General features: G+C 41.6%; 1 protein-coding gene across 1 annotated transcript in view; it reads left to right on the top strand.

Annotated features, from left to right (window-relative positions):
- Positions 1-260: 260 nt before the first annotated feature.
- The window catches only part of fgd1 (FYVE, RhoGEF and PH domain containing 1), a 65,207-nt gene continuing 44,969 nt past the window's right edge, over positions 261-20,498 (top strand). The window contains exon 1 of the mRNA XM_017719438.2: positions 261-1,311. Coding sequence (XP_017574927.1) covers positions 1,170-1,311 — 142 coding nt within the window. The 5' untranslated portion in view covers positions 261-1,169. The remainder of the gene's footprint in view (positions 1,312-20,498) is intronic.

Genomic DNA, 20,498 nt, shown 5'->3' with positions numbered 1-20,498 from the left:
AGAGACATTCAAATCCTTCGAACGTTTTTCTTCGCATCAGATTTCAAGCCCAAACCCCACAGACGAGGGGAAAAAACCCAAATGAGAAACAGACTTTGGGAAAAGTGGAGATGGAGGAGGGTTGAGCTGAGACTTGGTTTCATATGTCCACCAAGTAATGCGCACGGGAGCAGTGAAAAAAGGAGCCAGGAAGAAAAAGAGGAGGAGAGAGAAAGCGAGAGAGAGAGAGAGGGAGAAAGGGGGGTTACGTTGATCGTCTTTTGGGCTCCACATCTGACGGCGCTGTGGAGGTTTTTCTGTTCGCGCACTGTGGATCTGTAACCGGCGACCCTCAGAAAAAATGCGCCTGGATTTAAGGAGAGCCTTCAGCTATCGGAGGCTGTATGCAGCGAAGCCGAGGAACTGAGGGCAGAAACGAGGGGGATCGGGTTTTTTTGGTGTGGAAGCAGCTGAGTGGGCACATTTTCGAGGAGCTTTTTTCAGAGAAACAGACTGAGCGGCGACGGGAATGGCCGTAGCCAACTTTAACTTTTACCCAGTCCGTGTTTGGAATTCGTTCCTCCTTTCTCGTCGTTTTTAATGTAACGTTACAGTGTGAAGGGAATGTCTGAGAGGAAGATGGATTAGGCATTTTAAAGTCGCCAGGACGTTTGGCTGTGAAGGCAGTCTTGTGCTAAGCGGGCTAATTTCCTCCACTCGTATTGTTTTGTTTTGGTTCTTTCTCCCCTCGCGAGCCCTTTTGAGTTTCTGTAGCAACGATGAGCGCGAGACGAAGACTGCACCGTCTTTCAGTCAGCGAAGATGCGAATCACCGTAAAACTGCCAAAACTGACCGTTAGTCCTTAAAAATGTCCGTTATATGATTTTACTTAAAGTCGGAATTTACGGCACAGCGTTACCTCAGTCTTATTTTTACAGAAACAAACAAAAAACCGTTAACGTTGGCCTCGAGTTAGTTAACCTAGTTATGCTAACTTCAGTTTCAGCTCAACGTTAAGTGACCCATCAGTGGGTGACCCCGAATAAAGCTGCTCTTTGATGGAGTTTTCCAGCACTCGAAGGGACTTGGATTTGATTTTTGCTCTGGGCAGCAGCCTGGGAGATAATAATTCCCCTTCCAGCTCGCTACTACCCACCGTGTCCCGCCTCCGGGGTGAGGGCGAGCAGGCATGCAGCTGAACCGGCCGAGGAGCGCCCTTCTCGGCTACGCGGAGAGCCACGCGTCCTTCTCCAGCCAGTTCAAAACCATGCGCTTCTCCTACCACATCAGCGGGGGGCTGCCGAGCCCCCAGCCGGCCCTGCGCCGGAGAGGTGAGTCTTCGGCTGGCTAAGGTTCCTCTCGGTGCTCGATTGTTATGCGGGGTTTTTAGTGAGGATATTTTTAGCGCTGTTTTATTGAAGCTGAATGTTTTGACGTTCATCATTCAGAGATAAGCTTGCTGCCGAGCCTCGTGCTTTCGCGTAAACTGCTGTACTGAGTGTCCTTGCAAGGTCCTTCTTGCTGAATGTTGGAGATGATTCGTCTGATCGTTCAGTTTGAATGCACAGCAGCTGTCTGTTCTTGGTTCAAGGGCACTAAAATGTAGTAAACAGCATGTAGAAAAAGGTGAACGCTCATTTGTCCCTTGGGCAGGGTCAGCAGTGATACCAGGGGTCAGGTATCTTGCCTTGGAGTAAGATGGTTTCCTTTCTTATATGCCTGCAAATGATCCCAGTTAGGCAACAGTGTTGAATTTCATGAATGAGTATGAAGTGTATGTTGATCATTCATTTGTTTTTTCAGTTTTGAATGCACAGTCGCTTCTTTTATCAAGGACACAGAAGGAGGGAAGCTTCTTTGCCTCTTGGACAGGGTCAGCAATATGACCACAGAGTCAGATATATCTCACCTAGAGGAAGGTCATATTCCTTTGGCATTTCCCTTGGTTAATTACAATGAACTATACAGGTCAGGACGGGGCAGCCTTGCTTAAACTGGCAACTGGATGTCTGTCCAGTGCATGCCGTAGATAAGGCATCTGAGCATTCATTGTGAAGGCACAGCAGTGAATGGCTGTTGTTGCTTTAAGGGCACTAAATGAGGGAAACATGTAGGTGAATGCCCTTTTGACCCCTGGACTGAACCACAGGAGGAGGATCATTTCCTTTCAGATCTGCCTTGGTTATTCTGCGCACATCATTCTCAACCCCAAAAGACTTGACTGCGAAGTGATCCTTGCTGAATTCCCTGAATGGACATCCAGTATACTTTGGATCAGACGTTTGATCATGCAAACCTGCTTTGCGTTCTTGAGTCAAGGATACTAAATGAAGGAATGCTCTTTTGACCCTGAACATTGTCAGCATTATGGGCCCAGGAATAGGTCAGGAAGATCTATGCTCTTGTCATCTGTCTTGGTCCGATCATTGATAACATGACCATTGCTGCATTTGGTGATCGTGACATCCGGTTTGAATGAAGATCTTGCGTTCACATGAGCCGGAGAGTGTTACGGTCCTGTACATGTGAAATAAAAAAAAAAAAAGTATATGTACATAAATATTTGTTTCACTGCACCAGTGTTCAGCATTTCACTGTTGTCGGAAAAAACCTCGTATCTGATTACTTTACAGGATAAGAAAAAAATCCTTTACTTTCAAACAGGTCAGTTGATCCAGACCTTCACGTCCCCCCCCCAAGGCATTTTGGGTCATTTCTTTTAGTCCATTCATTATGAAATTTACACACAATGTGAAGACCAACAATGGGCAAAACCTGAAAAACGACAAAAGTGGAGATACAAGGTTTTGTTCCGACAGCAGCGATGCACTAATTTAAGGTGTGTCATTTCACCTCAGTCAAGGATTCCAAGTAATTATATTGATGCAATCTGTATATGTAATCGTGGGGTTAACAGAACATGCTCATGATGGGATTCACATGGCCTTTGCTAAGTTAAAGAGCCCGAAAAAGCCCTCAAATGGCACAGCATTGTCCCTGCGCACCTCCCTTTGCCCTCAGCTAGCGCTGCACTGCCATGTTTGTATTTGTACGCGTGTGTGTGCTTTGAGTGTCTGTCAGTGTGGGCTATTTGCTCAAGCACTGCACTGTGAAATCCAATTAAACTTAGGAGAACGGAGCACGCATCCGAGATGGGTCTGTGCTGACCAGCAGATACAGTGTTGCCTGTCACAATATCAGCCGGTGCTTTGTTCCACTGGATTGCTGCAGTGGAAGAAGCCATTTCCTCCATGTAGGGCTTTTCTTTAAATTGGCTGTAGAAATTACAGCCTATTGATTAGAGAGCGTGTGTGTGTGTGTGTGTGTGTGTGTTGCGTGGAAGTAGCACAAGGCACAATGGTTATATACTTAAGCTTGCACCCTTAATTATATATTAATCAGAATTGTGATTTTTGACCCCTATAATTTAGTTAATAACATGCTCAAATGAGTCTATTCTGTTTGGTAGAGTGCTGCTGTGTGTATGTGCAGAGTAGATCTGCTTGTTTACATACAAAGTCTGCGCAGTTAATTATATATTAATCAGAATTGTGATTTTGGCCGCTGCAATTAGTTGATAACAAAATCAACCAAATCAATCCATCCTGTTTACAAAAAACAAAAGCAGTGCACTGACTGTTTACAGGATTTTTGTTAAAACATGTGAATTGCTGAATGAGTACCAAACCAAGAGACTTCAGTGGTTTAATAAGGTCTCACAGGCTTTATCCATGAACAGTAGAGAATAAAGTGCCATTAAAAACAAACAACTCAGCATAAATGACCAAATTTAATACCAAGTGGCTAGAAACGTCATTAATGTAATAAATATGTTAGTATATAGTGGTCAGAAGCCTGTGCAGGATGTTTTGTCAATATAGTTAACATACTGGTTTATGTTTACTGACCATTAAAAAAAGAATAGGCACAACTTACCAAATGAAACACCAAATATATATAATAAACATAAGTTTGTGCATGGCTAATGTACAGTAGCAGATAAAAATACTAATTTTATAGGTGTATAGTATAATAGTATAGTATAAGTTTTATAGGTGTTGAGTATAAAAAGAAAAAAAATAAGGTACTATATGGGTGGTGGATCATTCTCAGTGTTGCAGTGACACTAGTGATGGTGTGTTAGTGTGTGTTGTGCTGGTCTGAGTGGATCAGACACAGCAGTGCTGCTGGAGTTTTTAAACACCTTAGTGTCACTGCTGGACTGAGAACAGTCCACCAACCAAAAACATCCAGCCAACAGCGTCCTGTGACCACTCATAAAGGACTAGAGGACGACCAACACAAACTGCAGCAGCAGATGAGCTGTCGTCTCTGACTTTACATCTACAAGGTAGGTTGTCAAGATGGACAGTGGGTGGACAGAAGCTCCAGCAGCACTGCTGTGTCTGATCCACTCGTACCAGCACAACACACACTAACACATCACCACCACGTCAGTGTTACTGCAATGCTGAGAATGATCCACCACCCAAATAGTACCTGCTCTGTGAGGGTCCATGGTGGTCCTGACCACTAAACAGGGTAAAAGGGGCTAACAAAGTATGCAGAAAAACCAACTTTGATCATTAAAAACTAAAATAAAAAGTACAGAGTCCGGTGACTTAACGTAGTATTTTCTGTCAGTAAACATTGCAATATGTTGTAGCCATAAGCTCATGAGGGGCTGATGTATGAACAATAGTGGATAAAAATACCAATTTTGTGGCTGCTGACCATTAAAAAATATAGGATTACCTCAGCAGGGGGTCCCACAAAATGACTTAATCCTCCTCGGAGTCCACACACTGGGATAAGTCCCTATTGCTAGCTGCCGGTATTGGAGAGCGGGTTAATCTGGTGTTGTTCCAAAAACATCTTGATCCTCGCCGCTTTAAATGAAGTGGGCACGATGCCAGATGGGGTCACGCCGTTTTCTTTGTGCTCAAAGTGAGAGTAGAGCCCCTTGAGCACATATTGGCCTATATCACCCATTACCCCCAAATCCTGTATTCCCACTAATGGTCAGATATAGGCTTGTGCTTGTGCATGTGTGTGTGTCTGTGTGTGTGTGGTCAATGTTGATGGGTTTCATGTCGACTTTAGCAGCTAATGTGTTTTCATCTGTTCTGTTTAAAAGAGGCTTTTAGGATTTTTGGTGCATCTGGGACAGACTCCGCTCTAGATATAGCACAGCCACCCCATGACCACCCACCAAAAACCGACTCTTCAGCTCAATTTGAAGTGCATACTTTTTCTTTTTCTCACAGGATGCTAGCTAGTGGGAGTGGTGGAAGGAGGAGGAGGGGGGGTTTGGTGATCCCAGAACAGAAACAAATGTCGAATTCCCAATATCAGTCAGTGTCGGATAACAATAACACTGTTTGGACAGTGGTATGTGTCCAGTTGTTTATTTGCACATGTTTACTGTGGACGGTTAACAGTTAAAAATAACCCTAGAACTTCGTTAGATCTGGTCTCCAGGGAAAGATTTTGGACCACATGCAGTGCACACTGAAGAAAGTGATGAACTGAGTACGTGATTCAAACAATTAATATTTGTTGCAATATGTGCAAATGATCTACATCAACACACCTGTTGTCTAAGTAGATATTTTTTCATGTGGAAATAATGTAAATATCTTATTGAAGTAAAAGCATTTAATAAAGGAATAAAAATAAGAAATAATTCATTTAAATCAAGTATAACTGAGATGTCTGACCAATGTTTAGATGTGACATATTTCAATATTTGATTGTTTTTATCGCACACCACAAGTTCTGTTTTTATGTTTATGGCATTTGGCAGACGATCTTATCCAGAGCAATTTCACATTTTACACTGGTAGGCGAAGGTGGTGTTAGGAGTCTTGCCCAAGGAGTCTTATTGGTATAGTGTAGGGTGCTTACCCAGGTGGGGGCTGAACCTCAGTCTGCAATGTAGAAGGCAGAGGTGTTTGGTACCCACTACACTACAATCACATGCGTCGTGATCATTTTAGTTTTGTAATCTTATCATTTTTAAAAATATTTTTTCTTCTTAATGCTAATAGAGGTGGATCTAGTCTAGAAATGTACATTTAAAAAATGTTTATGTAACTGCGTCAGCAGATATGTACATGTTTGTCTACTCTGTGACTTGTTTTTAGCCACCACACAACATTGTAGCATGGTAGAACTCATTGAAATGACTGTTGTGCAGCGAGCTTTCTCTTTCTTCAGTTCTGTTTTGCTTGGTTGAGGAATCTGCCTGGAATGCGTCCGCGCATGAGGCGTTCTTGACGGATCTGTAAATGCTGTGCGAAAACTTGGATGTGTCTTCCGCTAAATGGGTGTGTTTTGCTGTTACACGGCCTGACTCTGATCAAAGCCACAACTCCCCTGATTGTTGTCACATGGCTTTCAGAGAGACTCTGCCAAACTGTAAACCAAGCTTATCTCCTTTCCCTGATGGAGATCATGAGTGACTCGCCGGTAAAAAAAAAAAAGGCCTCATTCAGCCGCATTCAAACAGCAGCTCACTCTGTTTTAACGTGCGGCTATTATGACAGCTCGGAACACAGAGGAGCTCATTGGTCTTCAGCCAGCCATGTCTTGGATGAGCAGGAAGTCTGTCTGGCAGTGTGAGGAGAATAACACTTGTATGAATGAGTCAGGCGCTCTGGGGATCTCTGAAGTGCTGTTATGCCCGCAGAGTGCAATCTGTGTGCCCATATATAGGGTGGGAATGAAAAGGGGCAGTCTCTGGACTGGACTCGCCAGCTCTAAACTACAACTTGCTTTTGGAAGTCCCACTGTGCAAACCCGGCCCTCGCTCCTGACCCTTCTGCCTCTTTTATAAATATTTCTAAATTGAACAGAGAGGCTGACTTTGTAGCTTTAAAGCCCTGGCACACTGACCCAACATTCCCATGCAAACACCAGTTTTAGAATGTTTAGAATAAGAACAGCTAACTTAAATGAAGCCGTATGAATGGTGGGAGAGCAATCTAGAACAGCGCAAAAGGAGGAGGATGCTCTAGCATCGTGTAATTGGGTAGAGAATGTTCCAAAATAGTTTGAAAAGGGCTGAGAACATTCTATAACTGTGTGACTGGAGAAAAACAAGAACAGAGTGAACCACCGAGAGCTTTGTAGAACAGTGTAAAAGAAGCCCAAGAACATTTCAGAACAGGTTTGAATGGGGTTAGCATTTTGAAGCAGTCTAAAAGAGGTCTAAAACATTCTAGAATGTTCTAGAAAACTGCATATAGGGAGTCTAAACAGTCTAAAACGGTGTGGAAAAAAAGCAGAGAATGTTCTAAAACAGTGAGACTGGAGTTAAACAATATCAGTGCGAAAGGGGTCAAGAACATTTGTTGAACAGTAAGAAAGGGATCATGAAACATTTTAGAACAGTGCAAAAGGTGCAAAAGATGCTCTAGAACCATGTAATTGGGTGGAGAATGTTCCAGAATAGTATGAAAAGGGCTGCGAATATTCTAGAACTTAATGACCTGGAGAAAAAAAGAATAGTGTGAAGGATCAATCCTTGTAGGACAGTAGCCTTATAGAACAGTACAAAAAACTTTCAAGAACATTTTTGAACAGTGTGAACAGGGATAGCATTTTTGGAACAGTCTAAAAGAGATCTAGAACATTCTAGAACACTGCATACAGGGAGAGCAGTCTTTAAACCGTGTTTAAAGGGCAGAGAACATTGGAAAAACAATGAGAATTGAGATAATCAGTAATGGTGTGAAAGGGGACAAGAACATTGTAGAACAGTGCGAAGGACATGGAGCACATTTTAAAGAGAGTGGGAAGTGCTCTGGAGCAGTGTTGGTTATGGGGGAACCTTCTAGAGTCTCCCAGCAATCACATACAGGTATGGCACACTAACCAAATGTGTGGGTTTGTTAGGGACAGTGGGATCAGCGCACCATGGCTTTTCTAAGTGTTTCTGAAGGTCCAGTCACTTGATAGCTTTATGGTTTGTCCCACCTCAGTCTTGTTTAACGTGGAGCGGCTGGAACATCGTTTTGTACATCGTGCATCAGATGCTGAGTCAGACAACATCAGAAGTCAATAGTCGCAAGCTAAGCAGTAAAGATCCAGCCAGTGATGTGGCGGTGTTTCTGAATTTACTTTGTATTTTCGTTTTCTCACGCAGCTTCACTGGAGGAGCTCTGGTAATTATCCCTGCTTTGGCAGCCTCAGTGACAAATTGGAATTTTGAAACAGTTGCCTAATTCCTGCAGCCGGTGAGAAGACTGCGCTGACCTCAGGGTCTGGAGCAGTAGAGCCAGAACTGTGCCTTTAATTCCACAGACATACCCTTTAAGAAGTTTATAAACGCCCCCGCAGTCATATAAAAGCCATCTGGCTGAGAGATTAGATTACATGGAAGTGGCTGTTTCTATTCTGTTGTGTGTTTTTGTGAGAAATAGGAAGTGGTGTGTTTGTAGCTCTTTCAGTGACTGTAACCCTTTTGGAGCTGTTGGGTAAATATTTTTGCAGTGGAATTTTAAAGAAAGTTTGGGACAAATACAGTAGGTATGCATGATGCCGAAGGCATTGTGTGAATACTAGCAGATATTTGCTGAAAACAATATCAGCATCAGTCAGATGTTGTGGTTTGGTCAGATTTCAAACTGAAATTTGATGGCAGGTGATGCTGAATCCTGTGCTAAAATATCTGCATTTGTATTTTCTGTAATGCTTATCAAGGAGGCTGTAGCTCGTAGCAGAGTTTGCAGTTCTACGTTTATGTAACTGTATATCGCCATCGACAACCATGTCCATAAAAATGTAGGGCTTCACCCACCGTCCACATATTGGTGCATCCCTAAAATAAACAACATGTCTGATTATATAGCATTAGATATATAATAATAATAAATAAATAATAATAATAATAATAATAATAATAATAGTTGTTGTAGTAGTAGTCAGGGGTGGATGTTGCTTGCTGCTCTTGGATTTTCTTTTGTGCTTTTTTCTGTTTTAAGGATGAATCGGACCACATAAATTTTCATTCACATTGACAAATATTCACTATGAATTACAAAACAACTACTCACCCTCTGGCACACAACCCATGGCCTGTTTGGTAAGACACTGCACTAAATCTGTGTTCACCTGTGTTAAACCTTACATATTCATATTATAAGCCTCATTGCTCAATTTCTTTTTTTGCCCAGATCAAGATCTGATCTTGGAAACTTGTTGGTTCATGCTTGTTTAGGTAAATGACTCATCTGTAAGTGAACAGACCTGTGTGCTGGAACGACCCGCATGCGCACGTCTTAATCGATAACGTTGCATAAAGGAGCGATGTGTGTCATGAACAGCAAACTAACCGGTCAAACAGGCCTTCGTCACGAAGATCATTAGCTCTGAACAGCTCTCTGCTGTTTTTTAATTAGAGCAGGACAAAGATTCAGGTTGTGCCCTGATAGCTATTAACAAAAAAACATGAATTCCAATCTGAGCATTCTCATTAAGCACCCAGGGCCACGAATCTGATATTCATCTGATCTAGGACCACATGTGAAACTGCCTTGGGTCAGATTTGGAAAAATCTGATTTATGAGTCCACATAACTGTGGAAAAAAAATCAGATCTGTGTCACATTAAGGCAAAAATCAGATTTGTGCCACTTCAGCCTGGCAATGTGAATGTAACCCATTTGCATGAAATCAGATTTTGTTGGAATTTTCCGTGTGACATAAGTTACTCTTGGGATGGATAACATGGCAGCACTCTAGAGCATTTCTGTAATTCCTGTGCAGTAAAAATAAAAAAAAAAAATAAAAAACTTGGATGACGATGATTACTACGAAAGAAAAAGAACAGTGGAAAGAGTTGAATGAAAGAGTGTTGATGGTGTGATTTTGAGAAGGATGAGTAGACACCACACATTCGTACTTTGTCATGAGTAACTCGTTTTGAACACACAGTGTTAAACTGTGGATGCAGCTTTAAACATGAGCACTGTTCTAGCGCTCTTAATCAGCATGAATCCAAGTACCAAACCTGCAGCGCTGACTGATCAAAGCTTAAAGAAGATGGAGGTGCATCATTTGGAAGGAATGATAATCCTTAGCCTAACTAACTAGATGTTTCTGGCATGTCACTCCCTAGTTTTACTGGTATAATGGGGGGGTTAAAAGCAATACCTGGCTGTTTTTTGGTATTGAAGGATGATTAATTGCAAATACAATATGCAAATGATAAACATGTTTCTATAATTCTGGCCACAATAATAATAATTCTATCATTTTGGCCACAGGATTCATTGGCCTGGCAGCATGTGCAAATTTATACATCGATCAGGCCATAACATTATGATTTTTTGTTTCTATGCTCATTGTCCATTTTATCAGCTCCACTTACTACATAGGTGCACCTTGTAGTTCTACAGTTACAGACTGTAGTCCATCTGTTTCTCTGATACTTTGTTAGCCCCCTTTTACCCTGTTCTTCAGTGGTCAGGACCCCCATGGACCCTCACAGAGCAGGTATTATTTGGATGGTGGATCATTCTTAGCACTGCAGTAACACTAGTGGTGGTGTGTTAGTGTGTGTTGTGCTGGTATGAGTGGATCAGACACAGCAGTGCTGCTGGAGTATTTAAACACCTCAGTGTCACTGCTGGACTGAGAATAGTCCACCAACCAAAAATATCCACCCAACAGCGTCCTGTGACCGCTGATGAAAGACCTGTGGATGAACAACACAAACTGTGCAGCCTCAGATGAGCTACCGTCTCTGACTTCACATGTACAAGGCGGACTGACAAGGTAGGAGAGTCTAATAGAGTGGACAGTGAGGGGACACATTGTTGGATATCTGCCTAGTGGTAGTAGTAATAGCAGTTTTGTCTTTTTGCATTCAAGTGTCATACAGTTGAATGTGTCCAAAGAACAGATCTTGTGACTAACCTGAAGTGTTTAAACACAGAAATGTTACTGTTATGCCTATAAATTCAGTCAGTCATACTTGTAATTGCCTTCACACTGTGATATAAATGGCTCCAGGCTGGAAAACATCTCATTACAGTTCCATTTTACTATGTTGATTTAACCGCCCTGCATAACCTTCATCCACGGTTTATGCCGAATTTCTGCGGAGTAATATGGTTTATCATCAGTGGACAAATAAACAGAAATGAAAGCAGCAATTACAACCTGTATTGATGAGACTTAACTGCACCGTTTCTTTTGAAAATGTGGGAAGTCTTGCTGATTACGGGCTCACGGCTGTTCGTATTTTGATTAAGATCTTCAGTATGTCATCCACTTAATCCAGCACAGCGTTATGAAATGAAGACAAAATGAGGTAGAAAGTGTGCCTCGGCAGACTCTTTATTCGTCTACTCTACATTCTTTTCTGCATTCATACATTGTCTCTTTTTTTTAGCTTATTGCACGGTTCCTTAGAAACTGTATAATTGTTGTAAAATGTGATGGAGTCCATAGATTGTATGTAAAGAATGAAAAAGATCCTTTGGAAAGGCTGATGGATGAGAACAGTGTGTTCAGTATATAGAGCTTCTAAATGTCAAGAAGGTTGAAAGACATGGAGGAAATGTAATATAGGCACAAGTTGATCTATGGTATCAATATCTCTGTCTCTCTGTGCCATAAATATACCACACTTTGCCAGTTCCATCCATCTTGAAGACTGAAGGTGACAGCAGCAGAGCAGCAAGAGTCCTTTCATATTGCACAATATGTATTGGGATTACATTGATGCATATTGCAGTATGATTAACAATGATTTCAATCAATATAATTTACTTTTGTTGGATTTATTGAAAGCTAAGAGAAAGTTTAAGTAAAAAAATATTGTTCAGCTCTACTCTGGGACCTAAAACTACACACAGCTTGTAGCTCAGCTGGGATTCAAACCTGAATTGTAGCTGCAGGGCAGACTTCTCCAGTCCTGAAAGGAGGGGGATGGTGCATTCAGAGTTGAAGCTGGTGAGAAAGCAGCTATCAGTGAGGACTGACTGCAGCTTCAGTCACACTCACACCAGCTGTTGGTATAAATAGTAAACTCGAAGGCCCAGCCGGCTCTCAGCTAAGAGACTAGAACAAAGAACAAGGCACAGTGGAGCCGGTGGAACCCATGGAAATCTAATTCTGATTATGTGGAGGAAGAGAGAGAAATCTACATTCGCCATCCAATTTAGTTGATGCCTCTGTCCACTTTGAGCTCCACCTACCTACCTACCTTAGTTCCACTACATCTGTTGTCATGCACAACTTGTCAGTTGTCCTCTGCCCCATTCATCATTGATCAGTTTCTGACCACAGGACCATCGATGAGAGGCCAGAGGATGGCAACAGATGGGTTACAGCCTCTAACTGTACACCACTTTCAAATAAAGGTGCTGGTGAGTGTGTATTAGGAATGATAGCAATTCGGTTTGAATTGAAAAAGAATAAGGCCCAATCCCATTTCTCCTTTTATCCCTACCCCTTGTTTTCGAGTGTCATCTTGTCCCTTGAAACTGAGTTACAACGGATAGTGGTTGAAATCTTCCTCTATGAAATGGGACCCTCAAATAAAAAGACCATTACTTCATTAACAGCTGCCACCACTGCTCTGTAGGCGATCCTGCCAGTCTGCAGTGACAGTAGAGGAGGGTAAAGTTTAGCAACCTCACTGCTGGGCTTTAGTTGCATTTAGAGCAGCATCTGCCTTCAAAGAGGGGCGATGTGACAGCTATTTATTATCATTCTAATTCTTTGGTTATATGAAGCTGAAGTCAGCAATTTGCACTTAAATGGTGCTTCAGTTCTGATGCCCGATGCACCAGAATGTAACTGCTTCACCAATTAAGGTGGACAAAATTTTACTAGCTAGCGAGCCAATCGTGTGCAAACTATTAGCGACTTTTTATGCATGTTTTGAAGAGAGGGACATTGAAATGACATTAAATTAAGATAATACAATGGTCATCATTTTTAGTTGCTTGTGCAGACATCTTGCCATTTTTTCCCCCATAACACTCCGTTTGGAGTGACCCTCTGAAAAACCTCCGTTTGTAGCCCTAACACTTCGCCCTACCCCTCTACTGCAACTAAATCGGGACACCCTACCCCTAGATGAGAATGTGCCAAACAGAGGGGTAAGGGCTAAGTGGTAGAGGCCAAGGCCTTACTTCTAGTCAGCCCTTTTTATTCAGACTATTTTAATTGTAATGTGTGATATTGATATTGATGGTTTAGTTTCATGTGGCTGAAAATGGAAACATGCTGTCTAAGGTTTTATATCAGGTAGTTCAGGTTTCTGTATTTTATTCATCTGTTTTATAAAGTAAGCATTTTGTACAAGGGCATGATGCTGGTCTTGTATTAAAATAAAATTTGTGTTATTTTAAGCCAAACTAATCTGGACCCAATATCCCAAAGACATCTCGGTGCTAAGATCATCTTATCTGGTAGAGAGGGTGTACAGAGTGATTCTCGCTCTACCATTTAATTTCTCTATAATAAAGAAAGTTTTGACGTTTTAAATGCCAAAATTCATATCTCTTGACTTCAGAATTGAAAATTGTATTAAACCTGAAAATTGTGAATTTCATATAAGAGTCTCCAGTTTCACAGAATTGTTCTCACTACTACTCGCCTGTGTGGGGTTCTTCCACAAAAATGAACCTTGCAGAACTTTATTTATACTATTTCTTCTCTTTAGTACAATGTGTAATCATGTTCTTGAATGCCTTGTTAAGGTTCACTCAAATAATGATACATGATTAAACCGTACATTTTACAGTTTTTGTTTTGGTTCAGAAAGACTAAAACGTGGAACCCCTTTAGAATATAGGCTTCTCTGAAGACAGTGGAAGTAAATGTCCTTGAGCAAGACGCTTAACCCCCACTCCAAGTGTACTGGTTACACAGTAACCTTAATCTACCCAACCCCCAAAGCCCCTCAGGTCATTCTTTACGGTCCCTTCCGCACTCCCTTAGTCAAATAAAGGTAGCGGCGAGTGTGTGATGAGATCTCATTCTGTCCACTTGCCCGGAGTGAGGGTGATTTATCGCCGCGTCGGCCACTCGGGCGATCTTTAGCAGGTACTGCGGGAGTGTGTGGGTTAGCTGTGAACGTGATGGCAGAGTGTGAGGAAAGAGTGTGATGACTGTTCTGCCACCCTGGGTCTCTCTTCCTCTTCTTCTTCTTCATCTCGGTCTCCATCTTCCTCCCCCTCTTTCGCTCTGTTTGACTTGCTATGGTGAAATCTTTTTGTCTTCTTTCCACCTTTTTATTAAATTTGTGTAAACACCGTAGGCTGGCCCTAAAAGTTACGTTAGTAATTCGTGCAACTTAATTAGACCATTCAAACCAAACATTCCAAAATACTTCATTGGTAAAACATAAACGAGGCTGACTTTTCAAAATGCAGAGGAATAGATTTTTCCCCACAGGCTTCATTTCTTCTTTTGAGAGGCCAGTAGGGGAACTGAAGTGAGCCTGAAATCTTGTTAGTCTCTGGTCATGTTAAGCGCATTAAGTGTCATTTAAAAGACAAAATTCTTGATTTCCTTTAATCCTCTGTTTAAATGTAATGGCAGTTGTCTGTTAAGGATTGTTTGAATCGACTGTTTCGTTATTTACGGGATTTGGCTGACACTCTTATCCAGAGCGACTTACAATTTGATTGTTTTACACAGGTAGGCCAAGGTGGTGTTGGGAGTCTTGCCCAAGGACCCTTATTGGTATAGTGTAGGGTGCTTACCCAGGTGGGGGATTGAACCCCAGTCTACAGCGTAGAAGGCAAAGGTGTTAACCACTACACTAACCAACCACTAGTTAATACACTCTAGCCACAAGCTAATGTTAGCCCTGCTACTACAACAATACTGCAGTCTTGCTTCCTAGTGTACTCCTAAAGGCGTTATAGTAGCAGTCAGGACCCTTTTCATTTATTTGCATGCATTTGTCTGAAACCAATGAAAACAGAGCCAGTTTATTGTTTGTTGTGACATAAATGTAGGATTATGAATGTTAACTGTGTAAAATAATTGCAGTCAGCTTATATAATTGTATAATTTTCTACAGTGCTGTGCGAAAGTCTTAGGCACCCAAGACACATTTTCAAAATCTATTTATTTGTGTAGTCGGTGTTTATTTGCTGAGAAAAGTGTTTGAATAAACAAAATGTATAGAAAATTAATTAATAATGATATCTAAATGGTGATTTTCTGGATGTTAATTTGTTTGTTTAACCATTTTCAAGCCTCTCCTCGAGGAAGTCCAGTATTACAGTATTATATGTAGTTAAAAAGCAGCTCCTAGTTTCACCAATCAGTGCTTCATTAAATTGAGCTCATGATGTGATTGATGATATTAACAAGTCTCTATGGCGGCTGTGAAGGTGTCAAGGAAAAATATGGACCCAAGAAAATTCTTGTTACTTTTTAATGTTTTTGTGTTTATTTGAATTATGAATTATGACTTTATTCTAATGTATATTGTGATAAACTCACTGCTGAGGTAAAGTGTTTAAAAAATTTGCCAAAACTTTCACACAGGACTGTATATCGCACAGTATTGTGCCTTATTTGTGCCAGTTCGCTCACTCTTAGTTGTTAAACATCAGCCAAAGTAGTCAAGGTGATGTAAAGCGCCTTTGTGTTCTGCTTTTATTAGCAGTCTATTACAGAAACACTGCAGTTCTGTTTTCTAACCATCGAGCGCTTTTATCAGGCTGGACCCAGTGCTCATTTGAATCATGGCTTTAAATCATGTTAATGTCTTTGTTTGTGCATGTGTTTGTTGTGTGTGTGTGTGTGTGTGATACTTAAAGCTGGTTCTTCAGTAAAGAAAATGGTTCTATGTAGAACCTTGAACACTCAAAGAACCCTGTGCATGAGTAGTGTTCTTTACATTGTGAAAGGGTTCTTCAGCTAGACGGAGAATGTGCTGTAGTTGGTCCTGTAAAGCACAAAAAAAGGTTCTTTTATTGTTACAAGCTTTTTATGTAACACCCTTTTTAGTGTTCTATAGGATCCTGTATGAAATAGAACCATGTACAAGACATTTTCCACCAGTCTAAAGAACCCTTTCATCATCCAGAGGGTTCTTTGAGTGGTCATGGTTCTATACAGAACCATTTTCTTTACTAAAGAACCCTTAAGAACCATCTTTTTCAGGAGTCTATGAAAGACTTGGGGCCTTTGAGCAAGGACACGAGCTCCAGTGCTGTTTTAGCAGCTTCTGCAGGGAAAAGAGACGAGAGGAGGAGCGGAAAGGAGAATGAAGGAGAGGAGCGAAGTGGAGAGGAGAGTTGGGAGGGTGGGGGGTGCGGGTGGACAGAACGGAGAGCAGATAAATGGAAAAAGTAAAGGAGACTGTATGATTAATTACAGTGGAAAGAGGAGAGAAAGAGAAGGGGAGAGGAAAGAGTGGAAAAGTATGTCACTGTGTCAGTGTGTGGGAATGCCGTACTGCCATCAGGAACCGCATTCAACGTGGCAGAGGAGAGGGAGAGAGAGTGAGAGAGAGAGAGAGATAGCAGAGAATGTGTATGTGTGTGAGGAAAGCAAGAGAGACAGTCAGATGGATTTAGTGGTCGAGAGACAGTCTGTGTGTGCAAGAGGGGGATAGGAAGAGAATATGTCCATGAGAGAGCAAGAGAACTGGAGAGGGAGAGAGAGATGGAGGTCTGTGTGCGAGAGCAGGACCGAGATTGAGAAATTGGGAGAGAGACAATGTGTGTGTATGAGAGAAAGAGCAAGCGAGATGGAGACAGTAGATGAGTGACAGTGTGAGAGAGAGAGAGGTGTACATACTGAGTGAGGCACACAGAGGGACAAAGGTAGAGGTAATGGACGAGAGCCAGTCTATGTGTGTGACCGACAGAGAGAGAGAGAGAGAGAGAGATATGGAGGCAGTGGGTGAGCGACAGTGTGAGGGAGAGAAAATGGAAGCTTTAATCACTACAGAGGCAGTGAGAGAGATTTAACCTACTCATCTAAATCCTCGAGTGTTTTTATCTCTGTAAATGAGCGAGGAGGGATGTGCTTATTGTACAGACGGACCCTCAAATCACCAGACCTGTTTAGAGTGTTTGAGAATGTGAGTCAGCTGTGTGTGTGTGTGTGTGTGTGTGTGTGTGTGTGTTTGGGGTGGGGGTGAAGGCTGGAGGTAAATATTTTTGAGGATTTGCTGTTCCATCACAGAAAATGTAATAAGAGAAGGCAGGAAAAAGGCATGTGACTGCAGAACCACACTTCATTCCAGCTGAGGAGAGATGAGAGAAGCTAATGCTAACACTCACTGCATGTCCTTATGTGTGGGGTTCTAGACTCATGCCTTTCATTCAGCAGCGGTCAGTATTTATTGGTCGATACCATGTGGTTTTCTGCAATGTGAAAGAGGAAGAAATGAGCATTTGGAGCTTGTTTGAATCTGTTGACCATATGACTGCTCTGAATTATTTCGCAGCATCTCTCTATTTTAGCGGCCTTCCTTTGACTCCGCCATTCTGTGTGTCATTCCAGGCTGTAAAATACCAAGTCAAAGATCACCAAACTAGCATTCCGACCTCAGTCTGGCTGCCGTCCAGAACACCCGTGCACACACTTACATATCGCTGCTATCTGAACATAACCTCATATCTCCAAAAAGGTAATTTTACAGGTCAAGGAAAACCATTCTTAACTTTTTTTAATGGAAGTGAATAGATAAATGTGGTTGTTGTGGTGTAGCGGGTAACACCTCTGCCTTCTACACTGTAGATGGGGGTTCTGTCCCCCGCCTGGGTAAACACCTACACTATACCAATAAGAGTCCTTGGGCAAGACTCCTAACACCACCTTTGCCTATCTGTGTAAGATGATCACGTTGTAAGTCTGGTGTTGCCAACTCCTCAGTAAGGAAAGTAGCCATTGGCTGTCCTAAAAGTCGCTAGATGACATCATCGCCTCATTTGCATAATCTTCCTTTTGCATGTATTTGAAGCCGTAGAAAAAAGGAATAACGTGGGAGAGAAAAAGAGTAAAAACTATTCAGTAACTCTGAATAAATGAACTTCTTCTGTTGATTCTTTTTTTCTCTTGCCTCTGAAATAGGCCGTCGCTTCTCAAAATAACTTCATGACGCTTCGTCTAGACCCACATTACATAAATAATTTTTACGTAAATTACATAAATCAATTTGTGCAGTTCATGTGCAGTGTGGGTCTCCACTGACCGTGAGACTGAGCACTGTGAGTGCAGTGGGACCCGCTGCTCGCTGAGGACAGTAACTAAAGAACATGTGTGTTCACTCAGAGTCTCCAAAAGTCTCCAGGAACACCAGAAAAAGTCGCTAGATTTGTCGCTAGTCGCTTTAAAAAAAAAGTCGCTGGAGGGGTCTGAAAAGTCGCTAAATATAATGACAAAGGTGCTAAGTTGGCAACACTGTGTAAGTCGCTCTGGATAAGAGCTTCTGCCAAATGCCATAAATGTAAATAAATAATTTTTTCCAAGTAATTTTAAAGCATTTCTGTTGCTCCATTCACTATGAAATTCTGACATATCACAAAGGGCAAGTGACCTTTTCAAATTATGTAAAAGAAAAAAATGAAAAGCAACAAAAAATGGAGATACAAGGTTTTGTCCCTACATTTGTCCCTTGATGTCTGAAACCTGGTGCCATAAAGTGAGGACATGCTAAAATATGCACCTTAATATAGAGGCAGCGTTTTTGCACAGGAATAATATCTGCCTGTCAGAATGGCATCTAGTGCCCCGTCTTCAATGCAGCTCTGTCACACGTCCTGGTTCTTAGTCAGACACTCATACAATCAAGGACTCCACTTCCCAGGATCCTTCTATCAGTCATGAGACTCTTCCAGCCAATCACAAACCACCCAGCAGATCAGTCACCTGAATACTAATCATTTCCACCTGTCATTTCATTTCCCTGTATATAAATCAGTCTGTTTGAACCATGTCCTTGCGAAGTATTGCCATTGTTCTGTCGGTGTGTACCAAGCTGTTTATTTTTGCTGATTGCTGTTGCGTGTTTCAGATTCACTGTGTTTCCTCCGGTTTCCGATTCTCGCTCCTGTTTTTGGCTTTGTTGTTTGTATGATTTCTGCTATGGGTATGACCCTCACCTGTGTGACCTCCATGTATTATATCTGGCTGTTCTGGTTATTGACCTGGTCTGGTGTTAACCCTGTTCATCTCCTTTCAAATAAGCCCCCCGGGTTCGTTTGTATCTGCGTTTGTCTGATTTGCAAACCTAGTGTTACAAGCTCAAAAGCCACATTTGCTGCAAAAAATCAAACCATAAGAAGAGGATCTTATGATCATAACGAGACGAGCCCTATGATCTTGAAAATTAACGAAGAGCTGCTTCATCTCATACATACAAATATAGTCTAATCTGTTGATCCTAAAATAAGAAGAAACGCCTACTGTTCATTTTTTAAAAGATTTTCTGGTTTGTTAAGATTTCATTTTTTGCAGTGTTATGGCAGCTGAATTATTTTTGTCCTTTCTTAAACAAGTGTGCTCCAAATCTGGAGATAATGAAGAAGTTTATTGTTTTTTAACATTGCAGACCTCATTTTGGGAAGTATTTTCAGGAATCTTATTTTAAGCATTACCATATTGACTTAAGACTATGTTTTCAAAATGTTCTTGAAGCTTGTTCAGACATTCACATTTCAAGACATATTGTACCTCAAGAAAATGATTAAAATAAGATTCATATGCTTGTTTTTGCCAATTTTCGATTATTATTATGTCATTAGATCAAAACAAAAAAAAATGAAAAAGTGTTATTTAAATCTGGCCTTTGTGCCCTAATAGGGCTTATTACATACTAAGGCTTATTATTCAGTAACTGCAGGGACTTCAGTTCAAACACAGATTGAGCTGTTCTTAATTTATAGAAGGGTATAATAAAACTTTGTGCCTGTCGGACAGCCCTGGCCATTTAGGGGTTAAACTAATGAAATATTCCCTCAATGTACACAGAAAACAGTTGTCCACCTTACATGGACAGGGAAAAGAGGGGCCACCCTACCCCCCCAGAGAGAGCGAGGCCAGTTGTGCTCTCTTGGACTCCTGGCTACGGACGGCTGTGGCATCACCAGGGATCGAACTCGCGATCTCCTGATGACAGGGTCCATGCTTAGACGGTTGTGCCACTCAGGAGGCCCCAGTAAATGAGCTTTTACCATTATGGGGTGCTGTTACTGTGGTAACTCAGTTAACCATCACCTGGCACAGGTTGTTATTGTATAAGAATTATTAATGGCTAAGGATGCACTCATTGGTATCGGCGGATATTTAGATTTGACAGATATTTCAGAGTGAGATTTGAGGACAGATTTTTCTTTTTAAACTTTACTGTATATTGGTTTGACAAGTTAATAAAGTCAAGTTATGCATGCACACACACAAACGTGCACCAGAATCCGATCAGAAATAGAAGGATGGTGCCGAGTAACCAAACTAAAATGGGACTCTGTGTAGAGGCTAAGTAAGGCCGCCTGTGGTGAGGCTCTGAATCAGGGATATCATGTATC

This window comes from Pygocentrus nattereri, chromosome 28 (assembly GCF_015220715.1).
Source record: "Pygocentrus nattereri isolate fPygNat1 chromosome 28, fPygNat1.pri, whole genome shotgun sequence".
NCBI classification, from domain to species: domain Eukaryota; kingdom Metazoa; phylum Chordata; class Actinopteri; order Characiformes; family Serrasalmidae; genus Pygocentrus; species Pygocentrus nattereri.
This window is presented reverse-complemented; position numbering and strand designations above follow the sequence as displayed.